The sequence below is a fragment of the Moschus berezovskii genome, chromosome 4 (genome assembly GCF_049115385.1).
Source record: "Moschus berezovskii isolate FMDL1 chromosome 4, NW_MosBer_1.0, whole genome shotgun sequence".
Lineage (NCBI taxonomy): Eukaryota > Metazoa > Chordata > Mammalia > Artiodactyla > Moschidae > Moschus > Moschus berezovskii.
In genome coordinates, this window is record NC_142463.1 from 70,178,177 (window position 1) to 70,203,899 (window position 25,723).

The 25,723-nt window shown below is 41.2% G+C and overlaps 1 protein-coding gene across 2 annotated transcripts in view; it reads right to left on the reverse strand.

Moving 5' to 3' along the window:
• Positions 1 to 25,723, reverse strand: part of TGFBR3 (transforming growth factor beta receptor 3) — a 210,846-nt gene that overhangs the window by 13,573 nt on the left and 171,550 nt on the right. Inside the window, exons 8-15 of one of the 2 annotated variants that reach the window (XM_055402313.2) lie at positions 23,698 to 23,887; positions 21,707 to 22,041; positions 21,147 to 21,299; positions 17,965 to 18,105; positions 17,640 to 17,798; positions 12,504 to 12,803; positions 9,536 to 9,656; positions 672 to 707 (exon numbers count right to left, since the gene is read on the reverse strand). In XM_055402313.2, the coding sequence (XP_055258288.1) occupies positions 672 to 707; positions 9,536 to 9,656; positions 12,504 to 12,803; positions 17,640 to 17,798; positions 17,965 to 18,105; positions 21,147 to 21,299; positions 21,707 to 22,041; positions 23,698 to 23,887 (1,435 nt within the window). Of the gene's footprint in view, positions 1 to 671; positions 714 to 9,535; positions 9,657 to 12,503; positions 12,804 to 17,639; positions 17,799 to 17,964; positions 18,106 to 21,146; positions 21,300 to 21,706; positions 22,042 to 23,697; positions 23,888 to 25,723 lie in introns of both variants that reach the window. The other variant, XM_055402312.2, reaches the window with a different exon arrangement.

The following is a 25,723-nucleotide window of genomic DNA, read 5'->3' on the forward strand; positions in this document are numbered from 1 at the left end:
CTCAAGGAGGAAAAAAAGTGAAGCTTCTCCCCACAGGCAACATTATCTAGATGAGTTCTGGGTGCACAGCCAGAAAGCTCTAGTCCTGCCTCAGTGCCAATTATAACCGTGGGGAAGTCACTGAAACACTTCTCGGTCAGAGTTTTCCTCTGTATAAGCAATGAAATTGCCCCAGATAATTTTCAACGTATCATTTTGTAGCAGTTGGTCTCTCTTTCTCTGTCTTCCAAGTGTTCTCAACACCCTTTGGACTAGTGATTGCCTTAATGGTATAGCAACTAGTTCCTTCAGCACTGCTTCTCTGAGCAGGAAGATACACTTGATGATACAAAACTGCAAACCATTCCCATAGCTACATGTTAAGTATTTCAGATCACAACCACTAAAGGTAGGTAAATGATGAACTTCTCCAAAATTAAGAAGCTACTACATTCCATTAAAGTGATACATACCAATGGGTCAACAAATTCATATTTAAAAAAGGCAACAGTAGAGAGGAAAAAAGAAAGAATGCAGGAAGGGAAAAAGAAAGCACGAGAAAAGAGGGGTGAGGGAGAATGAGAGCAGAAGTCTCCTTATCAAAACGCAGGGTCTGGCAAATGTTCCATAACCAACTCATTCTTATAAAAGCCCAGGAGGCTTTATTTCAAAACAGTTGCATAAAGACTTACGTGGAGAAACTGGAATCGGTTCCTTAATACTTGGACCTGTTTCTGAAACAAAAACATAAATCATGATGCATTCTACAGAGAAACCAAGTTCTAAGCAAGAGGTTATCAAAATCTCAGTAGAGGCTGACATTCTTCTATTCGTGAATACTTATTTTGTGAAAAGTCTGTCAATTGTTCTATTTAGATATCAAGACTGTAACATGGATTACTCAGAAATTTTAAGCACTGTACTTTGTTAATGATCAATTGTATACTTTCTCTCACCTGAAGAAAAACTGAAAGCAAACACCTAAACTTAAGAAATTTGAGTCTGATAATTCATGCATGTGTGTGAGTGCGCACACACATGTGTATATACCTTTCTCTTTATTTACAAAAGGATGCAGTATCTTTAAGTATCATGTTTCTCCAGTGTACTGAATATTATTCCACTTTCAAAAAGTCTTTTAACATACACACATATTGTAAAAGCGTCTTTATTCCTCCTCCTAACATTGTCGTCCTATAGTTCAGCTCCTCTTCATGCATCTGCATTATTACAAAGCTTCTCTAACTGGTCTCCTGGTCTCCATTACTGCACCCAACTCAAATGTTTCCTCCCCTATATGTGCCCCCAGAGTGACTTTTGCAGAGTCCAGGGCTGATTATATTATTGCCCTGATTAAACCATTCAATGGTTTCCCTTCATTTACGGGAAAAAAGTCCAAACTCCCAAGCATAGCATGGAGTGATCTGCCTTCCTCTCCCCACCTCTCTCCAGCCTCATTTCCTAACGGTTCCTCACCCATGCTGGGCTCCTCGAAGTTAAGTTGCCCCACTTCTCCAGGCAGTTCTATGTCATCACAAGTTGCAAGCCATTCCCTCAAGTACCCTCCCCGCATGACTTGCTCTGCTGGCATTTTCAGGGCATTCTCTGACTCTCTCACAGCCCCATAACCACCCCAGCAGGGCAAATCTCTCCCACTTCTGCTCATCCTCTCCCTCTTTTGTTATAAAGGTGCCACATCACATCTGACTTCTCTTAATTTTTTCCACCTCCAGGGCAGAGACTGGATCTTATTCATCTGTAGACCCTCAGGGCTCGGACGGGAACAGAAAAGCCTTTACCAGAAAGCTTAGTGAAGGACAGTTAGAATGTTGCTGTACTTTTTGATGCATCAGGCTTCCCTGATGGCTCAGACAATAAAGAATCTGCCTGCAATGCAGGAGACTTGTTTTTGATCCCTGGGTCAGGAAGATCCTCTGGAGAAGGGAATGGCAACCCACTCCAGTATTCTTGCCTGGAGAATCCCATGGACAGAGGAGCCTGGTGGGCTGCAGTCCACGGAGTCGCAAAGAGTTGGACATGACTGAAGCAACTTAGCACGTACATACTTTTTTGTAAACGGAGGCAATAGAGGAATTTTGGAATAAGACTGTATGGGAATGCTTATACGCTTTGACATTTCTATAATGCCTTCGTGTTCAGAGAGGGCTATAGAGCCTGATCTCATTTGAGGTTTCAACCAGCCCCGTAAGGGAGGCAGAAACAGAATTCTTATCACTATCTTACAAAAAAGCAGCCTGAAATTCTTTATCATGTGACCAGCCCAAGGTCACAGCTGGAAAGCATCAGGGTAGGGGCTGACCCAGGATTCCACATTATGCCTAGCAGGCTAAGTGACTGGTGAGTGTGGCTCTGTCCTCAGCTAGAAAGCACTGATTAAGCAGCTGCTTGTGCACGGCTATGTGCTCTTCTCAACAGCGAGAGTATCATTGGCCATAGGGCAGCATATAACAGTCCGCCCTTTATTTTTGTACAAGTGAACTAAAGATGAACTTTATATTTGTAAATCATTGAAAAAAATCAAGATATTTCATGACATGTGAAAATTATACACAATACAAATATATTCGTAAAGTTTTATTTGAACATAACGAGGCTCATTCAGTTATATACTTTCCACGGCCACTCAGGCTGCAACAGCAGTTAAGTAGTTGAGGCAGGGACTCCATAAGCCACAAACTGGACATATTCACCACCTGGCTCTTTAAAGATAAAGTGTGTTAAGTCCTCACACATAGACTCTACCCCTGTTCTCAAGAGTTTAAAAGTAATGTGTTTAGTGCCTCTCCTCATCTCCATTTTTATTCAATAAAAAAGGAACACACACCTTGTTCTGGAATCCAAAGTAAAGCAAAAAAAAAAAAAAATTGTGAAAAACTGACCAAAACAAGCAGCATTTGAGTTGATATTTATAAAAACAGAAGCTAGACAGGATTGTTAAATTCTCAGGATTAACCATCTCAGCTGGTTGATCACATTCATGAAGCATGGGGTATCGCGGTCTAGCTCTAGGGGGAGGAATGCTATGGGGGGAAACAAAGCCACTACAATTGAAGGGTACCCCCTGGAGTTGTGCAGCATAGTGCCCCTGGGATTAGGATATATGAGAAAGCTATACTTAAATAAAATTACTAAGAAAACTAAAATAATTGTGTGTTTTTAAGAAAATGCATTTCAGTGTGCAGAACACATACCAACTACACAAGGCACATAAGAGACTGTCTCCTGGGAGGTTGGCCCCACCAGCCTTATTGGCAGCAATGAAGCAACAACAATGATGCCTTAACACTTGTACACTGTATAGTGTTTTACAGTCGACCAAAAAGCCTTCACTTACATTTTCTCATTTTAAATTCCCAAGGGTCCTATGAAGTAGGGGCATCTAACCACAAAATTCTCCTATTTGTAAAAAGTAGTGGTTTGATACGCTGAACTAAGTCCAAAGGCATTTAAAGGTCTCTATAGGGTTCATCATGCGAGAAATATACACACTTCTGGGAAGAGTTCCATCCAGTCAACCACCCATGGTTAAACTTTGTCACTCAGAATCCCCAAAAGGTTTCAAATAATGAGTCTCCCTTAAGGAGACCTCCTAGGTGAGAATGTAGGTTTTACAGTAAAGCCTGTGTGACAGATGACACTGTCTGAAAATTCTTAATGGATTTACATTATTACCTAATCCTCTTACCCCGCCCCAAATAGGGGCCTTCTCACACAGTTAAGCACAAACAATTGTTGCTCATTTCCCCAAAGGTGAAGTTCCTCCGTGCTTTCTGCGCATAAACAATAACAAGCACAGGCTGCAGAACTGGGATCCGAGGATTTTATCCTTTTACTTTTGTGTTCCAAAATTCCCAATAAACCCCGAGTATAACTAAAATAGTTTGATCTCCACTGGAACCCTGTAATTGAGTTGGCATGCTGAAAGGAAAAGAGTTGACACAACAATATTTACTTTTGGTTTTAAGGGTACGATTGCAAGAAAGGAATCCTAGCCATTGCTGTAAAGAGCAATTTTAACAGTAAAGATTTCTGTACAGAAAGAACAAACCATAATCAACATTCTGAATTAAATCTTTTCATGTACTCTGAGCAAACTTCGGTCTGCCTCTAGAACCAAAACTTCCCTCCTCAGATTGTTTAGTCATGGTTTTCATAAAAAAGATATTTCTCGGGTTATGCATGAGTAACTGACCACAACTTCTGTCCTCCCACTTTCAATTCAGTTCTCCTAAACATGGCAGGACTGGGCAGGCCCATAGGGAAATGAGGTATCTAACTGGTACCCACATCTACTAGTATTTGGCACAGAGAGAAGGATGGGGAGATAAAGAAGCTTGTGCGGGCCACTGAAGATACAGTTTTTACTAACTTAACCACACTGTAAGTTAATCCCTTCTCTGGCTTCTTTCAATATTTATGGCATTCACTGTAACTGCCTTCTCACTTATCTGTATCCTTCTACTAGATCAGTGGTTCTCACCCGGGAGTGACTTTTGCCCACTAGGCTCTCCAGGGGACATTTAGAAACATCCAGACACATTTTGGGTTGTCACAACTGGTGGTGGAAAGGTTTGCTAAGGACATCCAGTACGCGGAGGCCAGGGGTGCTGCTTAATATTCCACAATTCACAGGTCAACATCCCACAACAAAGAGTTATCCAGCTCAAAACATCAGTAGCGCATCAGGTTGTATCTTCATATTTATTTTAAGCTATAATGAAAGTAGGGAAAGTGTTAGTTGCTCAGTCGGGTCTGGCTATTTTTGACCCCTCACCTGCCAGGCCTCTCTGACCATGAAATTCTCCAGGCAAGAATACTGTAATGGGTAGCCATTCCTTTCTCCATGCATTAGATTGTAAAGGCATCAAACATAGGAAAATTCGTATACTATATGCCAAGCATATAGTAGATCCTCAATAAATGTTTTTGGAATAAATAACCATAAATATGTGGTTCAGCTGGTAAAGAATCCACCTGCAATGTGGGAGACCTAGCTTCGATCCCTGGGTTGGGAAGATCCCCTGGAGAAGGGAAAGGCTATCCACTCCAGTATTATGGCCTGGAGAATTCCATGGACTGTATAGTCCATGAAATTGAAAGAGTCAAACATGACTGAACGACTTTTACAAAAAATCATATATACTTTATTATTGCGTACAAGCCCTAGCAACTTAACCTCCATGCTGCTTTCAGAGTACTCTTACTAAATGATCTGATGCTTGGTTCTCTACTCAAGATCTTTTGATGGATCTCAGACTTTAGAGGTGCATACTGGAATATTTGTGAATCAAATATTCCTTCTAAATAATCCAGAGACAGGAAGTAATAAAAAAAAATTGGCTATGAATTGGTAATTGTGGAAACCAGATGAATGGTTTGTAGGAGTTCATTCTACTATTTCTTGTTTTTGTTTAGATTTTAAATTTTTGAAACTAAAAGGTTTTCAGAATGTGAAGCACACTAAATAAAAAAAGAAAAAAAAAAGAAACAAGAACCTATGATACCTCTCCCTTACTGAATACAGACTGAATGTCTTGATCTGCTAACTAAGGATTTCTACCACCTTTCTCCTCGGCTTCCCCTCATCTTTACCTCTGCCCGAGGACAAAACCTGGCTGGTGCTTTAAAGTATTTTTGTTCTGGAAAAATCAAATGTGTTCCAAAAAGCAACGCCTCTCTTGGATTAATTTCCAACCGACATTCACAACTTGCCCTTTCACTCCCCTCTAATCCCCCCAGAAAGCCTAGTTTGGCTGAGATGTTAAGAGGAAGGAAAGGAAATTAACATTTACTGAGTGCCCATGATATGCCAGGTGCTGTCCTGAGCATACTTTAATCTTTAAAAGTTATGTGGTGGAAATATGGAGAAAATTCAGTATTTTAAACACTTGCTAAGAATTATAGATTGTACATAAAGCATGGCAAATTTGGGGATGTTCTTTTGTGCCCATTTTCCCCCATATATATATATATATGCCCTAAACTTCAGAGAAATGATTACTTTTCCCTTTCACCATTAAAAAAAAAAATCATCACTGACGTGGTGTAATCATTTTTATTATGTAAGCCCAAGTGTTCTCAAATGCTGTAAAAAGCAGCCATAGCATCCAAAGCAAACAGCACTAACATGCCTATATTTCAAGATATTTCAGAAAATATGACAGGATGGCACCACCTCAACTATTTTAATTGTTTTGCCATAAACCATAATATGCATAAACTATTCACGTTTCCTGGGCTTTTTTTTGAGTTACAATTCAAAGTCACAGAACTTGTCCTAAACTTTAAGACTCTTAAATAGTTTACGTTGTTTCCTAATATCTTAACCCTTTGGTGGAACAGACTTCTTTCCCTAAAACTCTTCACCTTCTTTTCATTTCATAATTATTAGAGCATTTGGGTGCTAACCTGCATACCAATGTGATATGGCATGAACCGGAGAAGAGGCCAGGAAGAGGCGTATAAAAAGACAGATGACTGTGTTGCTTGCAGATTTTATTAAAATCTAGAATCAACCTAAAGGAAATCAGTCCTGAATATTCATTAGAAGGACTGATGCTGAAACTGAAACTTCAATATTTGTGAATCAATTTGGCCATCTGATGCGAAGAACTGACTCACTGGAAAAGACCCTGATGCTGGGAATGATTAAAGGTGGGAGGAGAAGGGGATGACAGAGGATGAGATGGTTGGATGGCATCACCAACTCAATGGACATGAGTCTGAGTAAGCTCCAAGAGTTGGTGATGGACAGGGAGACCTGGCGTTCTGCAGTCCATGGGGTTGCAAAGAGTCGAACATGACTGAGTGACTGAACTGAACTGAACTGAGAATCAACCTCCACCTAGGATAAGGCATAAAGATTTAAGAGCTCAAAGTTCCTTGATGTGAATCCCAAACCCACCATTGATTTATGTGGTATGACCTTGGCCAAGTTACTTACCCCTACTCTATAATAGACTTGCCTCACAGAGAGGCCATGTGGATTAAATACTATTACCCACAAAAAACATTTAGCATGAAGCCTTGCACTAAGTAAATGCTCAATAAATGTCAGATCAACATTATCACCATCTCCATCTTAATCATTACCACTAGCATCATCATTATTGAAAATTTAAGCAAAAGAATTCTAATTCCAGAGTGGTTCCCAAGGGACTGAGAGATCAAAGGTGGCAAAGATATGCTGTGAAACTCAGGAAAGTTCCATTAATAACAGTGCCTCCCCCACCGAAAAAAAAAAAGAAAAAAACAACAGTGGCCTAGAGGAAGGACTCAGAATTAACTTATTTAGTTTTGATGGCCTATTCTGCTTGCCCAGAGAAGAAAGAAACATCACCTGAAATGTGCCCTTGCTACTGGCAGTGGTAGCCACAGAGTAGCTCTCTGGCTGACTATGAAGTAGACAACCTCTATCTGCTGTCCCAGAAAACTCAAGTGTAGAGAAATAAGATGGACCAAATGGCCAGGGAGAGCTGGAACTTTGGCCAGGTCTCCAAAGAGTATCCATGTAGTAAAAGGACAGTAAACTGTCCCAGTGGGAAATTTTTACCCCCAAAGTTATTCCCAAAAAGAGATCTGCCCACTTCCAGAGATACTGCGTGTGCTAAGTTGCTTTAGTTGTGTTCAACTCTGTGCAACCCCACGGGCTGTAGCCTACCAGGTTCCTCTGTCCACGGGATTCTCCAGGCAAGAATACTGGAGTGGTTTTGCCATGCCCTCATCCAGGTGATCTGCCTGACCCAGGGATCAAACCTATGTCTCCTGTCTTGGCAGGCAGGTTCTTTACCACTAGCACCACCTGGGAAGCCCACGGATACTGGGGTATTTGTTATCTTAATACAGTAACACATAAGGCTGTCTGGAAGGAAGAACACTCATGATCCTGTTATTTTTCAAAGAAAGCAATACTATCAGGCAAATAGTCACATTCCTCATAAATGATTATTCCAATTCCCTGAGAGGTAGAAGGAGAGCACAGATTCCAGTGGCCTGCACTGAGGAGAAATGCTTCTAGAGTCAAAGGAAAATAAACATAAAAGATGAGAGGAGTCACTCAAAAAGGCTAAAATCTGCCAGGAAACCTACCCCAATCAGTGTAAAGTTAGAAAGAGCATTTGCATACAGCCCCTGGGAAGCCAGCCTACAGCCTAACCTTCTCAATTTGTTTAACAAACCTAAGCAATAAACTTTCTTCACCGCATGCTTCTCCACTAAAACCTAGTCTCAATTAGCAAATCTCATGAAATCGCTTTGATATTTGGTAAAACTTTCCTCTTGAACTTTTATGTAAAGAAAACATTGAACTTTCAGCATAATTATACACCAAGTTTAAATAAAGGTAATTACCTAATTTACAAGAGGAATTACTTAAAAAAATACCACCAGACTTAAAGAATGAATGAATGAATTACTGGAAGTTATACTGCTGCAATATTAATGCCTAATAATTGTCTGGCACAAGAAAAAGCACGCTGCTGCCTTCAATTACCGGCAGAATTACCTCTCTCAAAATAGGTAAGAGTAACAGATGGAGTATGGGGTGGCTGTTGCTGCTGCTGCACCACTTTCACAGTACAAAACAGAGCCAGCTGTTGCCCGATTTTGATACGCTTTGCAACACAATTAATTTATTCTTATTTCTTTTCCCTTGGACCCAATAAACAAGGAACTACTTGGGCAATTCATTTATAGAAAGACTGCAGCTATTATAACTGCTTCAAATGGCTAAAAATTAATGAATAAAGTTAAACAACAACAAAAACATTGATGAGGAACCAATAAACATCTAATACATACATCTCCCACCAACTTGAGGACGGCTGGGAAATGAATGAAAAATTGTTTTGCCTCTTCAAACAGTACATCTGAGTGTTATGGCCGAGAAGGCCTCTGGGAGTCATCTGGTCCAACCCCCTCTTTCTCCAGATAAAGAAAATGAAACCTAAGGACCTGAGAGGAGAGCTCTAGAGTCCCACAGCCAGCTAGCAGGGGAAGCCCAGAGCTGCGCGTAAAATTATAAAATCAAAACGATAAAAACACATTTGAACAGTGGTTTTCAATGTCTTTCTGCTGTGACACCTAACACAGATGGTGTTCACATACATGGTACCCTCCCCAAAGGCATCTGCGATCCCTGAGAAAGCACTCTAATAGCTTGTAGCCCACACAGCCTTTACTAGTAGGTCAAAGAAAGATGGGCTGTGGACTGCGTGCAATTCCAGAAGGAACTCTAACCCTCTCCAACACGCTCGAGGAAGCATATCTGCATGCAGGGCGAGTGACATCATGACAGACAACCGAGACTTTGATCTAATATTATAGAGGAAGTCATTGGCAAAGGTATCATTAATGCACAGCAGCAGGAGAACCAACTAAACAAAAGACTCCGCGGGCAAAGAATTCTCTTCTAAAGCTACTAAATGGTCGTTAATTTATCTTTCAAATAAAACTGGGCTTTGATTTACAGTACTGCAGTTTCTTTATGAGTAGCACACAGGCCACTGTTCTCTGACCGAGCCTGCCCAGAACACACCTTTAAATGGTACTTCGTGGTGGATAACAGCGAGTGGCCTGGTGAATGTCTTCTTATTCTGCATCATGGCCCAGATCATTGAGGCATCCAGCGAGGTGCAGGCTTCATCAGGAAGCACACACTGCAGAGAGGAGAACAGAGTTAGGGGGTCATTCGAAAGGGCCAGCATTGTCATCTGTGGCCCCTTATCAGACAGCTCACAGCTCTTTACCCCAGAAAAACAGGACACCAGGATAGTTTTCAAAGAACCACCAATAATCTGAGAGCTACGAGAGCAGGCTCAGTGTATTCTCAGCTGCACTTGAAGATGCAAACATTGCTGGATGGATTTCCACAAAACAACTGGAGGTTTTAGTGTTATTTAGTCTGAAAAATAAAATAACTATATGACGAACATTGGCCCTTCACCAAGCTGGCTTACACATAAATGGTTCATGTTTGTGATTTGTGATGGTAGGAAACTTCATGTATTGCATTATGAGGGTGACAGATTTTACATTTGTTGTCCAAAAAGATAATCATGTTGTCAAGTGCATTTGATTTTTTTAATTACAGTATAGGCTCATGCAAAATGAAGCTTTCCAGGGTCATCTGCTTTTAATGTTCCAAAATGAAGTGCTAGGGAGTTGTGCTAGGGGTGGAGGCCATGAGATCAGCTGTTTCCAGCTATTTTCAGGCTTCAGACTTAGAACCAGCATGCCCAAGCCTGGTGTATCTGTTTCCATTACCTTTTCCTTGAAAATAACTTTGCCTCCTTGTCTACGACCATCAATAGGTGAAACGCCAATGTCAGTGACATCCAATCACTTTTGTTGGAAGGGGAAACATATCAATTATTTTAAAAAATCTATATATAGCAAGGCATCCAGAAAAGTTAACTAGCTTCCAGATCTTCCAGTCACAAAAGAGCAGAGACTTGTGGCTTTATTGTCATTGCTGCTCTGAGCAACATGAAAGTCAGATACATGTTATAAGACAATTCCCCTCTCCTCCAACCTCTGCCCTAAACAAACAAGAAAAGTCTTTACAGCAGCTCTCCTGTAAAAGGAAACAATGGGTTTTTCATGGAGAGAACTCGTTGAGAAGATTTGCATTTTAGGAAGAGCTTTCTTACTTTCCTTCTAGTTCCTTGGTTAATCAAGAGTCTACAACAAATTTCACTGCAAGATCCCAGGCAAGTCACTGAACCCTCTGCTCTCAATTTCATCAGCAATAGACAGGGTTGGACTCAACAGTCTGAGAATTCTTTCTGGAAGAATCTTTGGTTCAGTCTATTGTCATAGAAAGCCGTCGTAGGAGTGTGGAAATATTAACCATAGGCCATAAACAGAGGAACAGCAGTTAACAGCTCTATAAATGGTCCACTGTCCTCACCTCCCCTCCACTGTCTCACCTGCTCTTCTACCTAGGAAGGAAGGCGATACTATTACTTCAATGGTACAGACAAGGACAGAGAGGTTCTGAGAGGTCAGGAACTTGCTAATGTCCTGTTAGTAAGAATCAGGCCTTCCTTCTCGGCCCTCATGCTCTTTCCACACTATCTTGCCTTGGATATAACCTTAGGCTTAGGGTCAAATCCCATGTCAACCCCAGGTACTTAGAACTTTCCTTTAAATGTTCTAGAAGGAAATATTAGGACCAATTTTCACAGACTGACACACTATGAAGCTGGGTTGCTATAGGCCAGGCTCACTGAAAGGTGAGAGCCACAGCTATCAGTAAAGACAGGGGTAACTGCTAGGCCTCCCCTCCTAGATCCCCAGCTCCTAAAAGTTATTCTCTGGGTCCCACAGCCACACAAGAAGTTCTGCATAGCTCTCGACCACTGTCCACTATGGCCCAAGCTTGATGGCCACTGGAAGGTGGAGGCCCACAAGGCTAGGGCACCATTGCTTCCCAAGGCAACCTAAAGAACACAGCCTAAATCACCTGTGCTCCCTGAGGACTAAGAGATCAGATTCACTATATTTTCAAATGTATTATAAAATTTCCTGTGGTCTAATGGAGAAATTGATGTCCAGGAGAATATAATGGTGCAAAGGATTCAGATAAATGACAATCCGTCTCATAACAATAATTTTTCCTTCTCCTTTTACACCCATCTCTCACAACCTATGTACCAGGTGAGAAAATTCTGTTCCTATAATACATTGTTAATGACACAGCTAAATTATTGGACTTTCAGACGTTGACTGATAAGCAACTGCAAAAGGATGAGAAGTCAGCTTACACTGTGAGATATCTAACTAAAATAAACACACAGACGAAGTTATACATAATTATGGCAGATCACAGAAACAAAACTAGACAGAAGATACCCTTCATGCAAAAAGCCAAAACAATGAGGTCATTACCCTCGCGGATGCCCCCTACCATAGCCACACCAACAAGGTCAAAGGGTTCTGATTTCTGTTGTGGCAACAGCATGTACTGGTTCTACGTGGGGAGCGACATGAGGCAAACATGACGAACCACAATATGAAACCAAGAAAAATTAAAATATTTGCTAGTTTCCCTTAGAAGTCCTCATGAGACAAGTCAACCTTATAACTCACACAGAGAAGGTCAAAAAACAACTGCAATACAAATCTCAGTGGGACCTGGAAAAATTAATCCTCACGTTGAACTTGTCCTTCGGCTCTCTGTACTCTTGGCACTGTGTACTATCTGAACAGCAAAGATAAAGCCAGACCTCTCCTTCAATGGAAAACAATCTTGATTTATCGTTCATAAGATACTACTGAATAGCACGCATGGAAAAAAAAAAAAGCATATGGTCAGGATTCATTCTCCAAGACTCCATAAAACTCACAGTTCCCTGCTAACATAAACTTTATGACTTTGACTGGGCAGTTCCCAAACCAAAAACCTCAACCTGCAGCAAGCTGTGATTAAACCTTTCTGGTAGGTCACTGCCTCACCTAAAGATGTCAAAATAACAGGAGAAAATAGATGAAGGCCCACTAACCTTAGGTAGCTTCTGGGGGTCCTTTTCCTTTTTGGTACACAATGTGAGCTCACACTGGAGAAAGAGCAGGGAGGTATTGAAGACAGGCTTAAAAACAAAGCTGAACCGTTTCTTATCTATCTCGGCTTGTGGGATAGGAAAGTGCACTCTCTTGGGATTGTAGAATTTCACAGATTCATCTTTAGGACAAATGTTCTCAATGATAGTATAATCAGACATCCTATCAGGGTTTGAATACGGAGAGATAAAGCACGTTTGGATGGCAAATCCCAGTTCTTGATCGGCCTTGGTAACAGACACCTACAACAGAACAGAAAGCTCAATTCAGAAACAAGTTAGCATCTCACTCTCACTGTAGGCACAAGGAGAACATACCAACATGGCCCTTCTGATGAGAGACATTGCTTGATTTGTGTAACACACCTATATAGTCTTCTTTCTAATCACAAAAGTAACAGACTCATTGAAGAAGGAGATATTTTCCATTTAAGTTTGGTATGATGATGACAGTGAATTATTTAAGTGCCAGCCTGGATTCTAATATAAGATAAATAAGTCTCTTTGACCTCCTATAAATTCTCTGGGAAATAAAAATAAAAGTACATCATGCACCTAGAGTAGACTTTCCAAAATAAATAAAACACCAACAGGTAAAAACCCTAATGTCATAATAGTGTTATCACGTGTAAGGCAACCTCTTTTAAAAATTACCCAAAAAATAAAGGACAGAGGTAGATGTACTGAAACCACGCAGGGAAGACCAAACTTCTAAACTGCAGCAAGTCAGAGGGAGCCTAAACACTGCAGTAAATCTACTGATTCATCTAAAGTCCTGCTTCATGGTGAGCAGGCAGAGCTGGCTTCTGGGGCTGGATGTTGGGCATGGTGCAGTCTGGTGGCGATCACAGGCCTGGCAAAGTGTCCCAGCTCTTCAGAGGTCCAAACCAGACCTTGCCAAGTACTCTCCCTTCACTCTTTAAGCCCAAGGGTATTTTAAGGGAAATCTAATCTGGAAACGTTTCCGACTCATTTACACTTCCCTCTTACAAAACATTTGTATGGGCTCTGTCCAAACCTTGTTAAGGTTCTTTTCTTTAGAAACAGGAAGTAGTGTGTGGCCAAGTGTAAACAGAATTCAAATCTCAACCATCCTGAACTCAGCTAAAATCTCCGAATCAGACTGGATTCTCCATCTGGCGACACATGGATCACTGTGTGAACCGTCTCTCCCCCCATTGCCTCATTCCTTGACTAAACTAAGAATCAAAATAAACTTACACTTTAGAAATAAAGTTGGTCTTTAACCATAAGCCAATAGCCCCAGCATCCTTTCAAAGGCATGAAGCTATAAACACACTGCATTCTGAGCTACCCACGAGAAAACCCTGACATCACATGGGGCTTTTAGCCCACGGCACTATTTTGAAAGATCCCTATGTGGTTAACTGCAAGACACTCAACAGTGAAGATGATGAAGATGATAATGACATTTTGCTGTGCCTTAAAGCTTAATTCCTGAGTACAATCTTATAAGTATTTTCATCTTCATTTTATAAATAGAGGGAAAACTGAACACATAGGATAGATGACTTGTTCAAAATCATAGCTAGCAAATACTGGGGAAAACCAAGGCTTGAGCCCAGGTCTTCTGAACCCAAGTCCATTTTCTCTTCACTATTTCACTACAGCTATAGGGTCAGTTCAAGCTGCCCATGATGTGGTCAGTGAGGGTGCTTAGTAAGATATCATTCCAGGAAGTAGTATTTAGTAGTCTGAAAATATTCACACTTCATTATTTTTACAGTATTTCTGAAAAACGAGATATTTAATCTTGGAAAAATGGCAAACTACATATACTCTATTTACTCAAAAGTGCCCTTTAACATGAACTCAGAATCCACGAGGCAAAAATGTGTGAGAGAAGAAATGCAAACCTTTTCTCTAATCTCAAAGAAAGCATGCAGTGGCAGAATATCTAAGGTACTCCAAAAAATTGTTTGAGAGGAAAAAAATACTGTCAATAAATCTTTTACTCTGAAATGGGCTGGAAGTGAGCAGTGGCAGGACTCTGCTGCTCACTCGCCATGAGCATTGACCCTTGGTTTCTCCCCCGCAAAGAATGAGGGCACTGACGCTGACTAGATACAGCGACTATGACAATCTAAAGTCAAAATTATATGCACACAACACAGCTCTCTGATAGTTAGGAAATGCCAGCTAATACTAGTAGTACTAATCTAGATTTAAATTTAGGGGGTTATATTAGACATCAACCCTGAATATTCATTGGAAGGACTGATGCTGAAGCTGAAGCTCCAATACTTTGGCCACCTGATGTGAAGAGCTGACTCACTGGAAAAGCCCCTGATGCTGGGAAAGATTGAGGGCAAGAGGAGAAGGGGGCAACAGAGGATGAGATGGCTGGATGGCATCACTGACGCAATAAACATGAGTTTGCGGCCACTCAGGGAGATAGTGATGGACAGAGAAGCCTGGTGTGCTGCAGTTCATGAGGTTGCAAAGAGTTGGACACGACTTATCGACTGAACAACAAAAACAATATATAGACTTATATTTTTAATTTCCCAAGACAAATGAACTAAAAGAAAATCTGCCAACTGTGTGACCAACTATCACCCAAAGATGACCAAAGACCAAGTGGCAAAACTGGTAACATCTTGGATTAAAGGAAGAGAGCATGATCGAGAGGAAATAGGAGATTCTGGGAGGGGATGTGATAAGAATGGCCACAAGAGGAAACGTGGAAATAGCTCTTTAGACCAAGTCAATGATTAAGTTTTACTTACTTTCCCCAAATAAAAGATTTTGCTCAAGCAAAATATATACCAATTCTCTCTCATATTTTAGGTGGTTTAAAACAATTTTAACATAGTTTATAACATTTTCCCCTTCCCCAAATTCTCTTCAGTGTATTATTATATATTTTCCCTGGTGGCTCAGGTGGTAAAGAATCCACCTGCAATGTGGGAAACCTGGGAAGATCCCCTGGGGAAGGAAACAGCTACCTACTCCAGTATTCTGGCCTGGAGAACTCCATGGACTGTATAGTCCATGGGGTCGCAAAGAGTTGGACACGACTGACCGACTTTCACATATCATTTTAATGATGTTTACACCCGGGGCGGATTCATGTCAATGTATGGCAAAACCAACCAATATAATATTGTAAAACAATTAGCCTCCAATAAAAATTAAAAAATAAAATAAAATAAAGTAGCATAGCAAAAATACTTGGTTCATTTTTTTCCATCACTTTCACAATGTCTTTGATTCAATTATGAACAATATAGATGATATATAAATGGGAAAATAAGAATGAAAAAGAAAATGTATTTCAAGTAAGTCAGCACTGGGGGTTGGGGGAGGCAGTTGGGGAGGAGGGAGAAAACCCAAAACATCCAGAGTTGGATGTATGAGGAAGATTTAAGGCAGCAAAGCCACAAATTGGCAAAGCCAGGCACACATCTGGAAAAGAACAAACTGCAGTTAAGCAGCGCCCCTAAAACCTACAGTACAATAGTGCATCACTGACCAACCACACATGTGGATAGAACAGCCAGAACAGCAAGAAGAAAACACCAATGTTGGATTAGGAGAGAGCTCTGATTAGGGACAGCACATAGAAAGCAGTATATCTTCCCTAACAGAGAAAGGAATACCCAATGAAAGAGAAGATCTCTCAGAAGAGGGAAATCAGAAAGGAGGAGATGATCCAAGAAAATGTCTAGAGCCTGTGGGCTCCGTCCCAGAATCAGTACAAATGTGAGTTATTTGTCTTTCTTAAATAGAAATATGTGTACTGAAGTCACTTTTAATATATGAAGTATCCCATTTTGGCCCCTTAAGCTTCTCCCTCCTCCCATAGTGGAGAACACCAGCCCGCATCTTAGCACCAAAACCAGCTCGTTAGAGGACGACTTTCCAGTAAGACCAGCAGACATTCTGGGGCCCTGAGGATAATTATCTTCTCTAGAATCCAGTCTGTGAACTTGGGTATTTGCACTGCAAAGAGGTTACATTTTCTACCCCTTGAAAATGGCACTTTGAGGATAAATGATGGCATCCTGTGGACAACAGTGTGGTCTTTGGAGCCAGAGGGACTGAGTATGAACTCTGACTCTGAACTCTACTAGGTACTAACTGTGTGACCTTAGACAAATTTGGGCCTCAACTTCCTCAACCACAAAATGGGGATATTAACAGTCCTGTGTCATAGAACTGCTCAGAAGAATATGAATACTTATAACTGAGAACTTACAACTGAGCTTGGCACAAAATAAATCCACAATAAACTTTAGCTGTTATCTCATTATTACCACCACTACCTAATAGTTCTGTAGTCACTCCACAGATTTACATTATGTGTGGTTATTACTGTTATATGTAGGAAATAATTTATAAATTTATAGATACATTGGGGCTTCCCTCATAGTTCAGTTGGTAAAGAATTTGCCTGCAATGCAGGAGATCTGGTTTCGATCCCTTGGTCAGAAAGACCCCCTGGAAAAGGAAATGGCAACCCACTCCAGTATTCTTGCCTGGAGAATCCCATGGACAGAGGAGCCTAGCAGGCTACAGTCCATGGGGTCACAAGAGTTGGACAGGACTTAGTGACTAAACCGACAAACCATCACCATAGATACATTTAGATAATGATCTAGGGAAAAAAAAAAAAAATTTTCATGAGCTATGGTAACATACAGTATTTCACTCAAAAGTATGCCTAGTTTAAAAGATAGTCTCTGAGGGGGGTTGAAATAGTCCTTTGAACTCTGATATTGCAACTACTGAATGAATGCCCTTGGCAAAAATACAAAGGACAAAGGAAGGACAAGGTTTTATTAGAATTTACGCCCCTGATTTAAAAAAACAAAACATTTCACCCATTCATCTATAAAATGCTCTCTCCATTTAGCATAATGCAATGAATCCTGAAATTTCGTGCTTTGGTCAGAAACTAATGTGGAAGAGTCTTCTGAGTGAAGCCTTCATCCAGAACTGGTCAAGGCTGAGGAAGGCAGGAAGAGGTCTGCCCCCAGGGGCTTTCACTCAAACTCAGGAGCCACTAAGAATCTCCGCTAACCTAACAGCCCAAGGCTAACATATGGGTCTCACCTCAACATAAACGGGTCCATTCTCTGCCACAGAGAAGACCCCCTGGGAGGGCACGAGAAAAAGGTCAGTGTTGTACAGCTCCATGTTGAAGGTGACGTTTCTGTTGGGTTCGTCCTGGAAGCTACGGGGATTTCCCACCTGCCGCAGGCTACAATTAAACTGGAGAAAAGAAGAAAACAGAGGAAATAAATCACAGTCAAATGAAGCTTGTAGCTTTAGGAGCTTTAGCCTTTAACATCTGATTTTATTTTCCAGTGGTCCCCAACTAAAGCCAACCAAAAAGACAACATTCTCTACAAACTACCTCCTACAAATAAATACATACCCCCACAATTTCACGTCGGCTGAAGAAGGAAGTGTCCCCTTCATCCATATCTCCCGGAAATCCATTATCACCAGACTCCAAATCTTCATAACCATCTGGCCAGCCACTACTATCCCCAGAGGGTAGAACCTGAATCACAATCTAAAAGGTAAGGAAAGCACAATGTTATGAAAACACCCAATCACATACCTTTGGTTCCCCCTCACATAAACACCCATGTAATAAATTCTGAGGTGAACTGAAAATCTGACTTAATCAAAAGAAAAAAAAAAAACCTCCAAGTATTCTTTAAGGATTTTATCCTCAAAGAAATGAAAAAGAAGAAGACCAATGCATGATAAATTAAGATTTAAAATAAAATATGTATTTCAAATAGTGTGAAAACACCAGACACTGAAATGGGGTTGGGTGGGGTTTTCAACAGGCCCGCCTGTACTGTAGTGGGTGGGGGAGTTTCTCCTTACGGGCCTTTACACTGAAAACTCTAAGAAACACTGATTTGGCTAATCCAAGGAGTTCTTGTAAGTTGTGTCTGTCAAGATTTGATAGGGACTTCCCTGGTGGTCCAGAGGCTTATGACTCTGAGCTCCCAACGCAAGGGGCCTGTGTTTCATCCCTGGTCAGGGAACCATATTCCACATGCTGCAACTAAGAATTTGCATGCCAAGGCCCCACAGAGCCAAATAAATAAAAAAAAGATTTGGTAAAGTTTGGTTTCAGTCAGAAGCAAAGAACCTGACGTTCACTATTGAGCCATTCTCTCCTCACCCTTCTCCTGTATGCGTCCATCTCCCCCACTATCTCCTGTCTGAGGTATAGATGCAGGAAAGAACATCAAGTTCTATGCCATGAAAACCTATCTTAACGCCGGTAGAAGGTTAGTTCTATGTAAGATGAAAAAATTCACCCAGGGATTCAGTTCAGTTCAGTCGCTCAGTTGTGTCCGACTCTCTGCGACCCCATGAATCACAGCACGCCAGGCCTCCCTGTCCATCACCAACTCCCGGAGTTCACCCAAACTCACGTCCATAGAGTCGGTGATGCCGGACTCCATAAATTAACTCCTAATTTATTTGCAACGAGTCGGACACGACTGAGCGACTGAACTGAACTGAATTTATTTGCATACGTGGGATGGTTATAATTTTTGCTTGATTTTATGCTCCACCTCCTTAGATTTTGATTATGTTGTAAAATGAAAATATATATTAAGTCTGAAAACTACTACAAACAATTATAACTGGCAGAAATGGTTAAAATAGCCACTGAGAGGAGACCAGAATGGGAAAGAAATGAAGGAAAACTGCCTCTCTATTCTTTTCTGGGTCATCAAAGGAATTAGTGATGCAACTGAAGCAAGTTAGGTTATTACTTACCCTATAATAATTTTTTTAAAAAAAGAAGAAGCAATATACTTTTCTCTCCTGAGGTAGATGGCACTTTTTTTTTTTTTAACTTAACCAGTTACCATGGCCTCTTATTGGCATTAATTCAAATCAAAGTTTACAAAATTCCCTGGTGTCTCAGTGGTAAAGAATCCACCTGCCAATGTAGGAGACACAGGTTTGATCCCTGATCTGGGAAGATCCTATTTGCCTCAGAGCAACTAAGCCCGTAAGCCATAACTACTGAGCCTGGGAGCTGCAACTACTGAGCCCACATGCTGCAACTACTGAAGCTCATGTGCCCTAGAGCCCGTGTTCCGCAACAAGAGAAGCCCCTGCAATGAGAAGCCTGTGCACTGCAACTAGAGAAAGTCCGCACAGCAACAAAGACCCAGCACAGCCAAAAATATATCGAAATAATTTTTTAAAAGTTTAAAATTCCAAAATCACATATGCCAGTAATATATGACACTCATTACATCTGGAAAAACTGGATAATTGCAAGAAAATGCGTGTTGGAATTGGCAGAAAAGTGTTCATCATAGAAGTCAAAGGTTAATAAATAATTTCAGTAACAAAGCAGAGTAGCTGCTCCAGCCTAGGGCTGGGGGAAGATCAGTGGATGAGAGGTCGGGAAGCTGGATTCAGTCCTGGCTCTACCACTAACTCGTCTCTCAAATCCAAACAAGTCTCGTAACTCCCCGGGGTTCAATTTCCTCACCTGTGAAATGAGGACGCTGAATGAGATCATCTTAGGGTTCTTTCCAGCTCAAACATTCTAAAATTGTCTGAGGAACAATAAACTTGGCTCACAGGAGAGTCAGTCCCTACATGAGCCACGCTGACCAGAAAGCCAGTCTCTTCTCTGGCTGGGTCCTATCTGTGGACCAGCAGTGGAATAAACAGAGTAGTCGGGGCCCCCCCAGCCCATGCCAAAGCTGGGTAGGCACTGAGCACAGACACACACACGTCAAAGCTGGACACGGGGATCTCTGAGTCCTATTTCTATCATCAAAAGTACAACTCAAATTGCAAAATTATCACTTTTAAAGTCCTTTTGAAATTTCATGTTCAAATTCTTGTAACATTCACTATGTAGTGTCCACCTCTACACAAACAGATTTAATCTGAAAAGATTAAGGTGAACGGCCAAGAATGATGTCTGGAAAGTGAAGGGTAGCTACTGAAATGACTATCATTGGGGAATCTCTGGGTAACTTTGAAAGTAGGAGATGTTCTTCAATTTAGGGTCTTTCCTAAGGATGGAGAGAGATTTAACAGTTTCTCAAAGGACCTTCTCAGACTTCTCTCTTTTGGTTCTTTTGTTCATGAGGGAGGAAAAAGTTTTCCTAATTCTAGACATGCCCCGGATGAGGCCATGGATCTCAGATGAACCATGGATCTGGTTAGCTCAGGTGTACAGAGGTGCTCATTCACAGCCTTGGAGTTTGTCCTCATGTGAACCTGGCCATCTGAGCCCTCAGCTTAGCCAGAAAAAGCCATAATCACCCTGCTAGTGAACACTTTTGCCACCAGGAGATGGAAGGAAGGGTGGGAAAGATCATTACAAATGTTCCAGCCGAGAAAACAGGGCCTCCCAACTTCCACAGACTCACCAACAGAACAAAAGTGTTCAGGGTCAGAGTATATCCCATTTTGTTGAGAACCAACACTGGGCTTCATTCAAGTCTGGGGTATATGGCCCCCCTTACTTTCATAGAAATCTTAAGACTAATTTTAAGGTAACACCCAGCAAGGCTCAGGCAAAGGCAAAGCTTTGTCCTGGAGAACACTCACGGAGTTGTAGTAAACCACACCATCAGGGGCTGCTCGCCGGAGCCGAGTCCCGCAGCCATTCAGGGGAGACACCAAAATGAAGTGGGTGTCATTTGTCTTGGCCTTGCAGGTGGGATCCGACAAGGTGAGCTCCATCCCAGAGTAGCCGTTGGCCTGAAACAACCACCACCAAAGACATAAAGAGGGGCCCACAGGCCAATCTACAGCATGCAGTTAACATGTTTTGCCTGGTCTTCTAAATAAAGGTCACTGGAAGCCTGCACTCCCTCTCCCCCCTTACCTCCTTTCAGCCTACCATCTCTCAACGGCCCCAGAATTGTGTTTGTTGGCCTTGGAAATTCAATAGCAAAATATTGACACACAAGGATCTGGAACCCCCCCCTCACTGACAACAACAGGAACCGGTGAGACTCACAGCCAAGGGGAAGTGAGCCCATCCAACTGAGAAAACAGTGTCAAATCTCCAGAGTTCAAAAGTGAAAGAGCTGCAGATAACTCATACAGACCGAGGTGAGACGGACAGGGAGGTAACCTCCCATTCTCTAAGAAACTGCACCAACCTGAAAAGAATCTTTGTCTACAGCCACAGTCATCTTCTCATTGTCACACTTGACGGACAGGGCAACATCTGTGCTGCCCTGTACCTCCTCTGGCTCTCTGGGACCAGGGAACAGCTGGATGCCAGGGATGACAGGGTCCTTTGGCCAAGGGATCCCATCTTCTCCCCCTTCCTTCCGGCCTCTCCTGGAGATGTCGGGGAAGGGAAAAGGGAAACCTCCATTTCGGCTTCCCCCTCCCCGAATGGGTGGGTTGTCCAGGGCAGGCAGAGTGCCAGGGCCCAGCAGGATCCGTAGCTCAGGAGGGGCGGTATGGACCTCCTCATCTCTCATCTCCTCTGATGGTAAGAGAAGAAGGCAGAACATCATCAGTGTTTGATGCCAAGTCGCAATCATTATCATGAGAGGTGAGAACGGGAGGGAACGAGCAAAGAATGGGCATATGTAAAATTATCCCTAACGAGCAATGTATAAAGGAGATGTGGAGCCTGTCTCGAAGCCTGAATTCTAGTCCTGATGTTCTTTCTAACTGGTCTGGTGGCGCTGGGTAAGGAGCTTACTTCTCTGTGCTTTGGTTTCCCAATTTTTTAAATTAAGAGGCTGGACTAGATCAGTGGTTCTCAACTTTTGCTGCACACTGAAATCACTCTGGGAGCTTAAAAAAAAAGCATCCCTATGCTCAGGCTGTACCCCAGCCCAATTAAGAACTGAACTCTCTTTAAATCATTATGTTTTAAAACTCCCCATGTGATTCCAATGTGCAGCCAAGATTAAGAACTGCTGGATTAGATGATTTCTAAGGCCCTTCAAGCTATTAAAAAAACCTACTATTTGAATAAGTTATGTGGGACGATATTATTCCATTCAAATGCCAATGAAATACTTTTCTTGAATCTAGAGATTCTTCAGAACAGTCTCTCTAAAGATTTCTTGAAACAATACTGCTATTTTGAAATTATTTTGCTACCTCCTATTTCACTGCTAAATTCTAACAGATATCTAGGTACCCTGGCCTTTTAGAACCTAGTCCCCCACACAAAAAGAAAAAGCTTCTTAGCTTCAATTATTCCTTCAAAGTCAACTGATATATACTTGAGGTTAATCTATCCTGCAATGGGAGTTGGAAAAGAGGATGACAGTAGACGTTAGCTCTCCTTCAATACCATTTTTTTAAAAAGGATGGCACAGTTAGTTGTATGGGTCCAAAAGAAGTAAGAGGTTTGGAGGTTTTTAATTTGTTAACAAAAAAACTTCACAACCACCCTGTGAGATGGGTCCTGTTGTTTCCCCCATATGGCTGAGGAGAAATCAGAGGCTCAGAAGTTAGGCAGCTTCCAAAAACAGTGATCAAACATCACGGCTGGGACTTGAACCTGGACTCCCAACCTTCATTCTACCAACCCTGCACTCAGCTGTGGCACCATGCAATGAGCAAGAGATCTAGGGATCAGAAAACCTGGGGTTCAAGTCCTAGTAGCTATAAGACTCTGGAGAACCTCAAAGAACTTATCAAGCCTCTGCCTTCTCCTCCATCTAAGTCGGGTAATAACTCCTATATTCCCTCTTGGTGAGAATGAGAAAGAACAAGTATGAGTCCTTATGACTTCCTATGAGATCTGGCCTGACCTAAGACTTCTCTCCTGCTGTCCCAACCCCTCTGTATCTCAGCCCAAAGTGATCACTAGGCTTCTCTAAGAAAAGAACCCAGACTAATTTATCCTTAATATATGCAGAGAGAAAGTGATCTATAACAAAGTTTTCCAATAGGCAATTGACTCTATGTTAGTAAAAAGTCTGTATTCAAGATAGTTTCCCCAAAATAATCTAGCACAATTCTACGTAACTTTAAGCTTTACAGTAAAAAGTAGTCAAATGAATTGTTAAAATTTACAACAGAAAAACAGCACCACATGAGTTGAAATGAAAGATCCTCACTGGAAAGCACATTTGGGGGGATATTTTTATACAAACAACAACAACAAAATCATACTTACCATTGCTTTCAAGCCGAAGATGGAATCTATTAGCCATAGGAGCCACCGTGTATGATGTTACTGGACTATAGCCATTGTCCAAAGCCCACTTGACCAGACTCTCTTGGGTTGAAGGAATGTCATCCCTTTTTGATTTGGTCATTATCATAGATCTTTCACTTTCTTTCCCAAAGCCAATACTATTAGGAGCCTGAAGATAATAATAAAATTTCACTCATGAGTCTATAAAATTAAACAGTGCATTAATACCTGGAACAAATAGATTCTCTATGGTGTATGAGAAAAGTATTTATTCTTTTGATCCCTACTTTCCTTGGGCTGTGAATACTGATGTGAAAACTTGTAACAGCAGATTAAGAAATATCTATTCACACTGATTGGTCACATCACTTGGGTTGCTTATGTTGATACAAATAACATAATCATTTTTGTCATTAGTGGATAATCTAATTATCATAATCATGATTAGCATGTCACTAGAATTAATGTTTAAATTAGTAACACACACATCAAATATGATACACAACTTTTATTATTTTTATTTAAAATTATATATAAAGTATACAGAAATGTGTATGCTATATTATCCAAACATGCCTGTTGTTTGCTTTCTATGTTGTTGTTGTTATTTCTATGTTGATGCTAAGTCGCATCCAACCCTTTTGCGATATCTGCCAGGTTCCTCTGTCCAAGGGATTTTCCCAGCAAGAATACTGAAGTGGGTTGCTATTTCCTTCTCCAGGGGAATCTCCCCAACCCAGTGATCAAACCTGCATCTCCTGCATTGGCAGGTAGATTCTTTACTGCTGAGCCACCAAGGAACCCCCTAATTCCTACATCCAGAGTTAAATGAAAGAAGGTACAACTTAGTTACTTCACTGTGGAGACTATCCTATCTTTGCAAACTATGAATGACACAGGGTGAAACAACCAATGTCGATATTTCACTTATAACTTATGATCACTTTAGCAATCCTGTAACTATAGACATTTGCCAGTTCTATTAATGGAATATGGTTAGATTTTATGGTCTAAAATATTAATTAAGCCACCATGCCTCTAAGTACCAATACTTTTATCCTGCAATACAAGTAACTCTTAAAATTAACTTTAATTTGGTAGTCAGTTAAAAATTAAAACTGAGTGATAGAAATCTTTCCAGGAAAGAATATCGAAGGACTCTGAGTACTAAGAACATGGAAGGTAAATTTCACATTACACTTTGATCCTACTGCAGTGATCTCCTCAAATGGTGAGGGAGCTGAATGCTGCAGGGAGCACCCAGAGGGAAGTCACCACATTTTCAACATCTGTTCCTACAGGGCTGGAAGGCCCTTCTAGCAAGTGGATTATGCCATTTCATGTCATATAAAAATCACTTTAATTTCCATGCCCAATTATTTTCTTCTGCATACATGCAGCATTTTTCCTAAATTCCCCATTTGTTTCCCATTCTGTTTGCCCCTAACATGACTAAATATTAATCCTTTCCCATTATAAAACCATAGAGGATTCGCAGCCTCTAAGTTCTCTTGGCCTCTCTGGTTGTGGGATACTGGCTGAGGACACACATTTTCAATTCAAAGCTGAAAGAATCTCACCCAGTATATTTTTCTACTACCCGAAGTGCTTATCAGATAAGCAAGTCACAATAATGCACGCAAAGGGACCAGAAAGAGCTTTAACCAAGTTCTGTAGCCATTAGCAAAAAAAAAAAAATTACTTTCACAGGTTTGGATTATTCTGTTCTTACTGGGATTCAGAAAACATTCCTTAGGGAAAAGGAAAGAAGAAAGAGGAGAGCGAGAGGAGGAGGACGGAAGGAAACTAAAATGAAGTAAAGAAGGATCCAATTAGTTCTTAGACCTTCTTACTCATTGAGTCAACAGTTTTTTCAGCATAGCTTCTTCCGGGCTTTCAAGGCAGCCTGTCGTTTTGATTGGCTGGAGTTGCAACACTGGCCTAAACAATACTGCTTGGCCTCATCTGCCCTAGTCTTTCATGTTGTTGGACAGCTGAGAAAATA